The 11,668-nt window shown below is 49.7% G+C and overlaps 1 protein-coding gene across 1 annotated transcript in view; it reads right to left on the reverse strand.

Moving 5' to 3' along the window:
- The window catches only part of asah2 (N-acylsphingosine amidohydrolase 2), a 48,870-nt gene extending 40,821 nt beyond the window's left edge, over positions 1–8,049 (reverse strand). The window contains exons 1-8 of the mRNA XM_030130747.1: positions 7,923–8,049; positions 6,394–6,545; positions 6,044–6,187; positions 4,983–5,159; positions 4,258–4,385; positions 3,383–3,460; positions 3,110–3,230; positions 1,716–1,841 (exon numbers count right to left, since the gene is read on the reverse strand). Coding sequence (XP_029986607.1) covers positions 1,716–1,841; positions 3,110–3,230; positions 3,383–3,460; positions 4,258–4,385; positions 4,983–5,159; positions 6,044–6,187; positions 6,394–6,545; positions 7,923–8,049 — 1,053 coding nt within the window. The remainder of the gene's footprint in view (positions 1–1,715; positions 1,842–3,109; positions 3,231–3,382; positions 3,461–4,257; positions 4,386–4,982; positions 5,160–6,043; positions 6,188–6,393; positions 6,546–7,922) is intronic.
- Between the last annotated feature and the right edge of the window lie 3,619 nt (positions 8,050–11,668).

Genomic DNA, 11,668 nt, shown 5'->3' on the forward strand with positions numbered 1-11,668 from the left:
CTGACTGAACCACACCTTAGTCTGACAGAACTACACCTTAGATTGATAGAACCACACCTTAGACTGACAGAACCACACCTTAGTCTGACAGAAGCACACCTTAGATTGACAGAACCACACCAGAACCACACCTTAGACTGACAGAACCACACCGGTACCACACCTTAGTCTGACAGAACCACACCTTAGACCGACAGAACCACACCAGAACCACACCTTAGACTAACAGAACCACACCTTAGACTGACAGAACCACACCTTAGACTGACAGAACCACACCTTAGATTGATAGAACCACACCCTAGACTGACAGAACCACACCAGAACCACACCTTAGTCTGACAGAACCCCACCTTAGACTGACAGAAGCACACCAGAACCACACCTTAGACTGACAGAACCACACCAGAACCACACCTTAGACTGACAGAACCACACCGGTACCACACCTTAGTCTGACAGAACCACACCTTAGACTGACAGAACCACACCAGAACCACACCTTAGTCTAACAGAACCGCACCTTAGTCTGACAGAACCACACCTTAGTCTGACAGAACCGCACCGGTACCACACCTTAGTCTGACAGAACCGCACCGGTAACACACCTTAGTCTGACAGAACCACACCAGTACCACACCTTAGACTGACAGAACCACACCAGTACCACACCTTAGACTGACAGAACCACACGTTACACTGACAGAACCACACCTTAGACTGAGAGAACCACACCAGTACCACACCTTAGACTGACAGAACCACACGTTACACTGACAGAACCACACCTTAGACTGACAGGACCACACCGGTACCACACCTTAGACTGACAGAACCACACCAGAACCACATCTTAGACTGACAGACCCACACCTTAGACTGACAGAACCACACCGGTACCATCCACCGCAGACATAAAAGGTCATTCGTATCAGCTCTTATTTCACATGTTCATTTTTGCATGATTTTGAAACTTCTGACCCTAACCCTTATCCAAATGGGAAATGACTCCGCCCTTTTCCATGTGACTTTCCAGTTCCCCGTATTTGTAAAACTAGGTTGGCCTTAGTTTCAGTTCGTTTACTAATCATGTAGGAGCACAAGGTTCACAATCACAAAATGAAGACAAAAACCAGGAAAGATCTGATCATGAAACCAAGAGCTGCACTAAGAAGGACCGTTAGCCAAAACAATAGGTCATTTCAGGTCTGATTGGACCCAAAAATACAGCATCAGTGAATGTTAGTTGACCCCAAACAGGATCCACAGATCTAGGTTTGGTTTCCTGGATTTGTGGATCCATCTCCTTCTGTTTTCTTTGTCTTTGGGTGTCTGTAAACGATAGCTCCCACTGCTTTAAGAACCTGAAAATACAATCAACCAACAACAGCTCTGACCCACTTGGATTCAGTATTGTTCTTCAGTTTAGACAGGACTGAAGCCAACGCTGTCACTCATCTGCCTCTTTCTGACACTCAGTGGGCGGAGCCACTGTGACATCACGTGCAGACCCTCTATTGGTTTAAACTGAACCTTCATGGGTTTTCCACTGTGTTTGGGTCATGAATATGAGCTCAGGTTCTGGTCTGTTGTGGGTTCAAGGGTAACTGTGGTTAGGGTCATGTGAGGGTGTGTTTACCCCACCCACTGGACAGTGTGTTTACCCCACCCACTGGACAAGAGCTGTGGGTGTGGTCATGTGACAGTGCGTTTACCCCGCCCACTGGACAGGAGCTGTTCAGGTAGTCACAGGACAGACCGCTGTTGACACAAACTGGACCTTGAGTGTTTGGACTGACATCACCGAGGTTAGAGGAGGAGAACCCAGCGACGAAGGAACCCTGAAGGAGGAACCGAGTACACAGAGAGTATAAAATACTACCACTGATACTATTGATACTAGTACTACTACTACTGACACTTGTGTCGCGTTTCCACTGTGTGGTATCGGCTCGACTCGACTGGACTCGGCTCGGCCTTTTTGCGTTTCCATTACGAAAAAGGACCTGGAATCTGGTACCCGGTGCTAGTTTTTTGGCATCACCTCCACCGAGGTTCCAAGCGAAACTAAACCGTGACGTATAAACACTGCAGACCACTGATTGGTCAGACAGTTTTCTCTATGACCCGCCCTTTACATAAACAGATGCGTTAGTGGACAGTAAATCTGTGGGTACACCAGGGTCGGTCCAGGAGATTCAGTCTGTGGTGGAAGACGGAAAAATTCAGACCAGACAACATGCAACGAGTGAGTTTTCAGCAACTCTGAACAGACAACACGAAAATAATGCGCCACATCGCTATGACGACCAGGTACTATAAAGTCTGTAATATCCTGGAATGGAAATGGTCTGCAGGAATACTGAGCCGAGCCGAGCCGAGCTGGGTCCACGTAGTGGAAACGCTGCAAAATACTACTGGTACTGATACTTCAGATACTAATACTACTGACACCCCTGAGGTTAGAGAAGGAGGTCCCAGCCACAAAGAAACCCTGAAGGAACCGAGTACACAGAGAGTATAAAACACTACTACTGATACCACTGATGCTAGTACTACTACTACTAATACTAATACCACTAATACTAGTACTGATACTAATACCAATACAAATATTAATATTACTAATACTAATAGTAATAGAAATGCCAATCCTACTAAATTTAATGTGATCCTGGTCTGGGCTCAGGGCTCAGAGTCTACGTATGCAGATGACACTGGGCTGTACGGTGCAGACATGAGCGTCTTTGATTGCCCAAAAAAGGCTATATAAGTGTGATGTATCGTTATTATTATTATTATTATTATTACCTCCGCCAAGGAGGTTATGTTTTTGCCAGGGTTTGTTTGTTTGTCTGTTTGTTTGTTTGTCTGTCCGTTAGTGTCCAACATAACTCAAAAAGTTATGGACAGATTTGGATGAAATTTTCAGGGTTTGTTGGAAATGGGATAAGGAAAAAATGATTAAATTTTGGTGGTGATCGGGGGTGGGGAGGCCCACCGGGGGGGGCCACTGATCAGCCTTGGCGGAGGTCTGCGCTCTCCGAGTGCTTCTAGTTATTGTTATTATTATTATTATTAGATAAACCCTGGGTTAGGGTTAGCTCACCTGTCCAGGTAGAGCACCTACGTTCTTGTCCTTCTCCAGCAGGTAGGAGGCGTAGCCCATGTTGTCGCTGCTCACCATGCGGTTGGTGTAGTTCATGCTGACGGCGTGGACAGCGAACCAGCTGCAAGGGAGGGCGGAGTCATACTGAGGATGATGGAGCGGCAGCGTATACAGCGGTAGATGAAGACTGAGGTCTGACACCTCTTAGGGTTAGGGTCTAACCCTGACAAACAGACAAACAGACAGACAGACAGACAGACGGACGGCTAATACCTGAGCATGCCCAGACCGTCTCCGTCCATGTCGGTGAACTTCAACACCAACACCTGTTTGTCAGTGTTCTCCTTGTACCTGAACACATCAATGACATGTCGTCAGGATTCAGACCCAACCTGGAAACCACAGGATGTGCATCATATTTGAAGGGTTAGTACCGGTGTTAGGGTTAGGGTTAGTACCGGTGTTAGGGTTAGTACCGGTGTTAGGGTTAGGGTTAGTACCGGTGTTAGGGTTAGGGTTAGTACTGGTGTTAGGGTTAGTACTGGTGTTAGGGTTAGGGTTAGTACTGGTGTTAGGGTTAGTACTGGTGTTAGGGTTAGTACCGGTGTTAGGGTTAGTACTGGTGTTAGGGTTAGGGTTAGTACTGGTGTTAGGGTTAGGGTTAGTACTGGTGTTAGGGTTAGTACTGGTGTTAGGGTTAGTACCGGTGTTAGGGTTAGGGTTAGTACTGGTGTTAGGGTTAGTACTGGTGTTAGGGTTAGGGTTAGTACTGGTGTTAGGGTTAGTACTGGTGTTAGGGTTAGTACTGGTGTTAGGGTTAGGGTTAGTACTGGTGTTAGGGTTAGGGTTAGTACTGGTGTTAGGGTTAGTACTGGTGTTAGGGTTAGGGTTAGTACTGGTGTTAGGGTTAGTACTGGTGTTAGGGTTAGGGTTAGTACTGGTGTTAGGGTTAGTACTGGTGTTAGGGTTAGGGTTAGTACTGGTGTTAGGGTTAGTACTGGTGTTAGGGTTAGGGTTAGTACTGGTGTTAGGGTTAGTACTGGTGTTAGGGTTAGGGTTAGTACTGGTGTTAGGGTTAGTACTGGTGTTAGGGTTAGTACTGGTGTTAGGGTTAGTACTGGTGTTAGGGTTAGGGTTAGGGTTAGTACCGGTGTCGTTCGTCCTCTGGGTTGTTCAGGTACGAGTGTGGACTTCGGTTCCGGCTGCTTCCATCCAAATCTCCTCTGTTCCTGTAGATCCGTCCTGGTTTCATGTTCCGATGGGCTATGTCTATACTCTGGAACCAAAGAAGAAATGACTTTAGGATCCTCAGGGGTCCACACATATATGTAGTGCATATGTGTGGACCCCTGAGGATCCTAAAGTCATTTCTTCTTTGGTATATATATATATATATATATATATATATATATATATATATATATATATATATATATATATATATATAGACTGAGTACTGGGACTGGGACACCATGGAACCAAGGAGTTCTGACTACCTTCAGGTACCTATGTACCCCTAACCTTAACCCTAACCTTAACCTTAATCCCCTAACCCTAACCTTAACCCTAACCTTAACCTTAATCCCCTAACCCTAACCCTAACCTTAACCTTAACCTTAACCCCCTAACCCTAACCTTAACCTTAACCCTAACCCTAACCTTAACCTTAATCCCCTAACCCTAACCCTAACCCTAACCTTAACCTTAACCCCCTAACCCTAACCTTAACCTTAACCCTGAGCCTAACCCAGTCAGTCCGTTCTGTTCCTGTTTGCAGGTCTAAATGTAACCCTTGCAGGTTTAAAGTGTGTCTGAATCTGTGGTTTTCTAAAACCAGCTCACTTTAATGGATGTAAATGTTTGGGGCTCAAACCTTGACGATGCCGTCCACCAGCGGAGCAGTGGCTGATGGGATATATCCTTTACTGCTGATCATGAACAGCGTGTACTGGAAGTATCCAGCCGGTCCGGCGTGGGTGTGGGTCCCACTGAGGACCACGTTATCCTGACGGTACAGAGCCCCGTATTTGACCTGAAGGGCCTGAAGCACCTGCACAGAGACACAGTCCAACACTGAGGACACTGGGGACACTGGGGACACAGTCCAGCACTGGGGACACTGAGGACACTGGGGACACTGGGGACACAGTCCAACACTGGAGACACTGGGGACACAGAGGACACTGGGGACACAGAGGACACTGGGGACACAGTCCAACACTGTTGACACTGGGGACACTGAGGACACTGGGGACACTGGGGACACAGTCCAACACTGGAGACACTGGGGACACAGAGGACACAGAGGACACTGGGGACACTGAGGACACTGGGGACACTGGGGACACAGTCCAACACTGGAGACACTGGGGACACAGAGGACACTGGGGACACTGGGGACACAGAGGACACTGGGGACACAGTCCAACACTGTTGACACTGGGGACACTGAGGACACTGGGGACACAGTCCAACACTGGGGACACTGGGGACACAGAGGACACTGGGGACACAGTCCAACACTGGGGACACAGAGGACACTGGAGACACAGTCCAACACTGGGGACACTGGGGACACTGAGGACACTGGGGACACAGAGGACACTGGGGACACAGTCCAACACTGGGGACACTGGGGACACAGAGGACACTGGGGACACAGTCCAACACTGGGGACACTGGGGACATAGAGGACACTGGAGACACAGTCCAACACTGGGGACACTGGGGACACAGAGGACACTGGGGACACAGTCCAACACTGGGGACACTGGGGACACAGTCCAACACTGGGGACACTAAAGTCCAAGTTTGAATAAAAGACAGGTGTGAAGGGTTAGGGTTAGGGGCTAACCCCTTAGCTCTGACCCCCTAACCCTAACCTTAGAGTTTCAGATTGAGGGTTAGGATTAGGGTCAGTGTTAGGGGTGGTACCTCCAGTCTCAGTCTCTGGGACACCATCCCCACGTCTGCGCTGACGAACACCACTCTGGTTCTGCCGTCGTCCACGATGAAGGCTCTGCTGTAGAGACGAGTGTGTATGCCTGCAGCCGTCTGCTGAGGGTTAGCATAACCCATCTGAAAGACAGAGACCAAAGGGGGTCTGAGGGGTCTGAGGGAGACCAGGTCTGAGGGTTAGCATAACCCATCTGAAACACAGAGACCAAAGGGGGTCTGAGGGGTCTGAGGGGGTCTGAGATGGTCTGGTCTGAAGTGGTCTGAGGGGTCCTGAGACACATGATTGATAGTGTGGATGTGGTCTTAGTTCTGGGTTCGGTTCTGACCAGGGGGATCTCAGCCGGTGGTCCGGTGCAGTCGGCTCGGCCCACTCCGATCAAATAAGGTTTGTGTGGAGGTTCTGGACCGGTGTCAGAGGTCGGAACTGGACCGGGGTCAGAGGTCGGAACTGGACCGGGGTCAGAGGTTGGTTCAGGACCTGGGACAACACAACAGGATGACATTAAGGCTGGTGCTTTGACCTTTCAGGTTATGAGATGTTAGGGTTAGGGTTACAGTTAGGGTTAGTTAGGGTCAGGGGTTAGGGGGTTAGAGGTTAGGGGGTTAAGGGTTAGGGGTTAGGGTTAGGGTTAGGGGTTAGGGGGTTAGAGGTTAGGGGGTTAAGGGTTAGGGTTAGGGCTAGGGGTTAGGGGGTTAGAGGTTAGGGGGTTAAGGGTTAGGGTTAGGGGTTAAGGGGTTAGGGTTAGGGGTTAGGGGGTTAAGGGTTAGGGTTAGGGGTTAGGGGGTTAAGGGTTAGGGGGTTAAGGGTTAGGGTTAGGGGTTAGTTGTTAGGGGTTAGGGGGTTAAGGGTTAGGGGGTTAAGGGTCAGGGTTAGGGTTAGGGGTTAGGGGGTTAAGGGTTAGGGGTTTAAGGGTTAGGGTTAAGGGGTTAGGGTTAGGGTTAGGGGTTAGGGTTAGGGGTTGGGGGTTAGGGCTAGGGGTTAGGGGGTTAGGGGGTTAAGGGTTAGGGGTTAGGGGGTTAAGGGTTAGGGTTAGGGGGTTAGAGGTTAGGGGGTTAAGGGTTAGGGTTAGGGCTAGGGGTTAGGGGGTTAGAGGTTAGGGGGTTAAGGGTTAGGGTTAGGGTTAGGGGTTAGGGGTTAAGGGGTTAGGGTTAGGGGTTAAGGGGTTAGGGTTAGGGTTAGGGGTTAGGGGTTAGGGTTAGGGGTTAGGGGGTTAAGGGTTAGGGTTAGGGGTTAGTTGTTAGGGGTTAGGGGGTTAAGGGTTAGGGTTAGGGGTTAGGGGGTTAAGGGTTAGGGATTAGGGGGTTAAGGGTTAGGGTTAAGGGGTTAGGGTTGGGGGTTAGGGCTAGGGGTTAGGGGGTTAAGGGTTAGGGTTAGGGGTTAAGGGGTTAGGGTTAGGGGTTAGGGGGTTAAGGGTTAGGGTTAGGGGTTAGGGGGTTAAGGGTTAGGGTTAGGGGTTAGTTGTTAGGGTTAGGGGGTTAAGGGTTAGGGGGTTAGGGTTAGGGGTTAAGGGTTAGGGTTAGGGGTTAGTTGTTAGGGTTAGGGGGTTAAGGGTTGGGGGTTAAGGGTTAGGGTTAGGGGGTTAAGGGTTAGGGTTAGGGTTAGGGGTTAGGGGGTTAAGGGTTAGGGGTTAGGGGGTTAAGGGGTTAAGGGTTAGGGTTAGGGTTAGTTGTTAGGGTTAGGGTTAGTTGTTAGGGTTAGGGGTTAGGGTTAGGGTTAGGGGTTAGGGGGTTAAGGGTTAGGGGGTTAAGGGTTAGTGTTAGGGTTAGGGGGTTAAGGGGTGAAGGGTTAAGGGTTAAGGGTTAGGGTTAGGGTTAGGGTTGGGGTTAGGGTTAGGGGTCTGTTCCTGAAACTCACCTGAGGTTGTTTTCCCAGTGACGATCAGAGCGATGAGCGTGGCACAAACCAGCGTCATGAGGATGAAGAGGACGGACAGCACCACCTCCAGCACAGACGCACCACAGCAGGAGGATCTGCGGCCCATGGTGCACTGCAGCTGAGTACAGGAAACACACTTTAACTCTCTGATCCACCTGGACTGACCCTGGTCCACCTGGCCCTGACAGTAACTAAACCCAAACCACCACCAGTGGACTCAGGTGGTCTCCCCTTTAGACCTGTAGAGACCAGGACCACATGTTTAACCCTGGACCATCTGAGCCGGTCCACGACCTTCCCAGACCACATGTTTGGACTCACCTGGGTCGTGGTCGTTCGTCTGTATGTTCCACAGGGTTAGAGTTAGAGTTAAAGTTAGAGTTAAAGTTAGGGTGAGAGTTAGAGTTAAAGTTAGGGTTAGAGTTAGAGTTAGAGTTAGAGTTAGAGTTAAAGATAGAGTTAGAGTTAGGGTTAGAGTTAAAGTTAGAGTTAAAGTTAGAGTTAAAGATAGAGTTAGAGTTAGAGTTAGGGTGAGAGTTAGAGTTAAAGTTAGAGTTAGAGTTAGAGTTAAAGTTAGGGTGAGAGTTAGAGTTAAAGTTAAAGTTAAAGTTAGAGTTAGAGTTAGAGTTAGAGTTAAAGTTAGAGTTAAAGTTAGAGTTAAAGTTAGGGTTAGGGTTAGAGTTAGAGTTAACTGACTCTGTCTCTGTCGCCGTCGTCTCCTTCGTCTGTTCCTGATCTGATAAAAGGTCCAAAGATCAAACAGAACCCAGATTAAAGAAGGAAAACACACCCATGAACAACAACAACAACAACAACAACACCCCCTTCCCTCAGGATGAATACTCACTTTTACAGAACATGTTCCAGATCGTTGTTGGATTTTGATGTTTGCGATATTTCTCAGAACCATTTGGATCACATGACCTGTTGGTGGTGGAGTTCTGCAGATGTTCTGGTTCTACAGGTGTTCTGGTTCTGCAGATGTTCTGGTTCTACAGGTGTTCTGGTTCTGCGGATGTTCTGGTTCTGTGGATTTTCTGGTTCTACAAGTGTTCTGGTTCTGCAGGTGTTGTAGTTCTACAGGTGTTCTGGTTCTACAGGTGTTCTGGTTCTGCAGATGTTCTGGTTCTGCAGGTGTTCTGGGTTCTACAGGTGTTCTGGTTCTACCGGTGTTCTGGTTCTACAGGTGTTCTGGTTCTGCAGATGTTCTGGTTCTACAGGTGTTCTGGTTGGTTCTGTTTGACTCTGTTTGGTTCTGGTTGGTTCTGTTTGACCCTGTTTGGTTCTGGTTGGTTCTGTTTGACCCCAGACCCAGTATGTCCTATAACCTGTCCTAGTCTCAATAAGTCGTGGTCTCAGTGTTCAGGCGCTGGTCCAGGTGTGTCCTGGTCCTGGTATGTCCCGGTCTCAGTGTGTCCTGGTCTAAGTGTCCAGGTCTCAGTGTCCAGTTCTGGTCCTGGTCCAGGTCCTGGTCCCCCTCAGACAGTAAACATCTCAGGACATAAATAAACAGATCCATGTCCTAGTCCTGGTCCTGCTGTGTCCCGGTCTCAGTGTCCCGGTCTCAGTATCCTGGTCTCAGTGTCCTGGTCCAGGTCCTGGTCCTGGTCCAGTTCTGGTCCTGGTTCCCTCTCAGACAGTAAACACCTCAGGACATAAATAAACACAGATCCCCGTCCCGGTTGGACGAGTCCATGTGGGACGAGTCCATGTGGGACGGCCCCTTCCTCTGACACCCGACAGCCCTCAGCCCAGGCAAGGGCGGGGCCTGGGGCAGGCCCCGGCTTTGGGGGCGGGGCCTGTGCGTCCCAGCTGCAGGTTTAAAGGTGTCTGTTCACACTGCAGGGTTAAAGGCGCGTGTGTTCACAGGGTTAAAGGCGCGTGTGTTCACAGGGTTAAAGGCGCGTGTGTTCACAGGGTTAAAGGTGCGTGTGTTCACAGGGTTAAAGGTGTCTCCGTCCACACATTAATGATTGAGTCCACGGTGACTGATTGACTGACGTGGTCTGACCGGGACTTGGACTCTGGACTCCTCTGTCTTCACTAGCTCCTCCTCCTCGGCTCCTGCTCCTCCTCCTTAGCTCCGCCCACACCAGTGCCTCCTTCAGCTCCTCTTCATCCCATCAGAACTGACACCTGTCAGCAGCCGCAGCAATGGCTGATGGGAAACGGCAGCAGAGCGGCGGCGGCACCAGGGGCGTGACCCCCCCGGACGGTGGCACCAGGGGTGTGACCCCCCCAGACGGTGGGGCCAGGGGCGTGACCCCCCCAGACGGCAGGTGGGGCTGGGTGATCGTCGGCTGCTGCTTCATGGTGACAGTCTGCACACGAGCAGTAACCAGGTAACCAAACAGCCAATGAGAGGCCACGACAGCAGACACATGACAAACTAACTGGACTAAAGTGGACTAAAATGGACTAACTGGACTAAACTGGGCTAAAGTGGACTAACTGGACAAAACTGGACTAAACTGGACTAAACTGGACTACCTGGACTAACTGGAATAAATTGGACTAAACTGGACTAACTGGAATAAATTGGACCAAACTGGAATAAACTGGACTAACTGGAAAAAACTGGACTAAACCGAACTAACTGGATTAAACTGGACTAAACTGGAGTTAACTGGAATAAACTGGACCAAACTGGACTAACTGGACTGAACTGGATTAAACTGGACTAACTAGACTAAACTGGATTAACTGGACCAAACTGGACTAATTAGACTAAACTGGACCAAACTGGACTAACTGGACTAAACTGGACTAAAGTGGACTAACTGGACTAAAGTGGAGTGGACAAAAGTGGAATAACTGGACTAACCTGGACTAAACTGGGCTAACTGGACTAAACTGGACTAACTGGACTAAATTGGACCGGTCCAGATGGTCTAACTGGTCTAAGTGGTCTAAGTGTGTCTCCTTACGGGAACACCTGGAGCTGGTTCCAGGTGGTGTCCCAGGTGGGTGCAGCTCCATCAGGTCCAGGTGGTCTAACTGGTCCAGGTGGTCTGACCTTTGAACCCAGTTACTGTTCAACTCAGATCCGACCAACACTGGAAACATGAACCCACTGACCCCATCTGGACCAGAACCTGAACCTGGACCCACACAGGTCTCAGACCTGGTCCACAGACCACCAGAACCTGGACCTGGACCACCAGAACCTGAACCTGGACCCACACAGGTCCCAGACCCGGTCCACAGACCACCAGAACCTGACACTGGACCCACAGAACACTGGTCCAGTTTAATGGTTCTGGTCCAGTTTAGTGGTTCTGGTTCGGTTTAGTGGTTCTGGTCCGGTTTAATGGTTCTGGGCCGGTTTAATGGTTCTGGTCCGGTTTAGTGGTTCTGGTCCAGGTTAGTGATTCTGGTCCAGGTTAGGGGTTCTGGTCCAGGTTAGTGGTTCTGGTCCAGGTTAGGGGTTCTGATCCAGGTTAGTGGTTCTGGTCCAGGTTAGTGGTTCTGGTCCAGGTTAGGGGTTCTGATCCAGGTTAGTGGTTCTGGTCCGGTTTAGTGGTTCTGGTCCAGGTTAGTGGTTCTGGTCCAGTTTAGTGGTTCTGGTCCAGGTTAGGGGTTCTGATCCAGGTTAGTGGTTCTGGTCAAGTTTAACGTCACTCATCTCGAATGTAATGATTTTCTGACCCGAGGTCCAAAGGGGCGTGTCCATAAGGGGCGGGGCTTGGTGCAGTGAACCCTCTGACCTGTGTGTGTGTGTGTGT

Source organism: Sphaeramia orbicularis, unplaced genomic scaffold (assembly GCF_902148855.1).
Source record: "Sphaeramia orbicularis unplaced genomic scaffold, fSphaOr1.1, whole genome shotgun sequence".
Classification (NCBI taxonomy): domain Eukaryota; kingdom Metazoa; phylum Chordata; class Actinopteri; order Kurtiformes; family Apogonidae; genus Sphaeramia; species Sphaeramia orbicularis.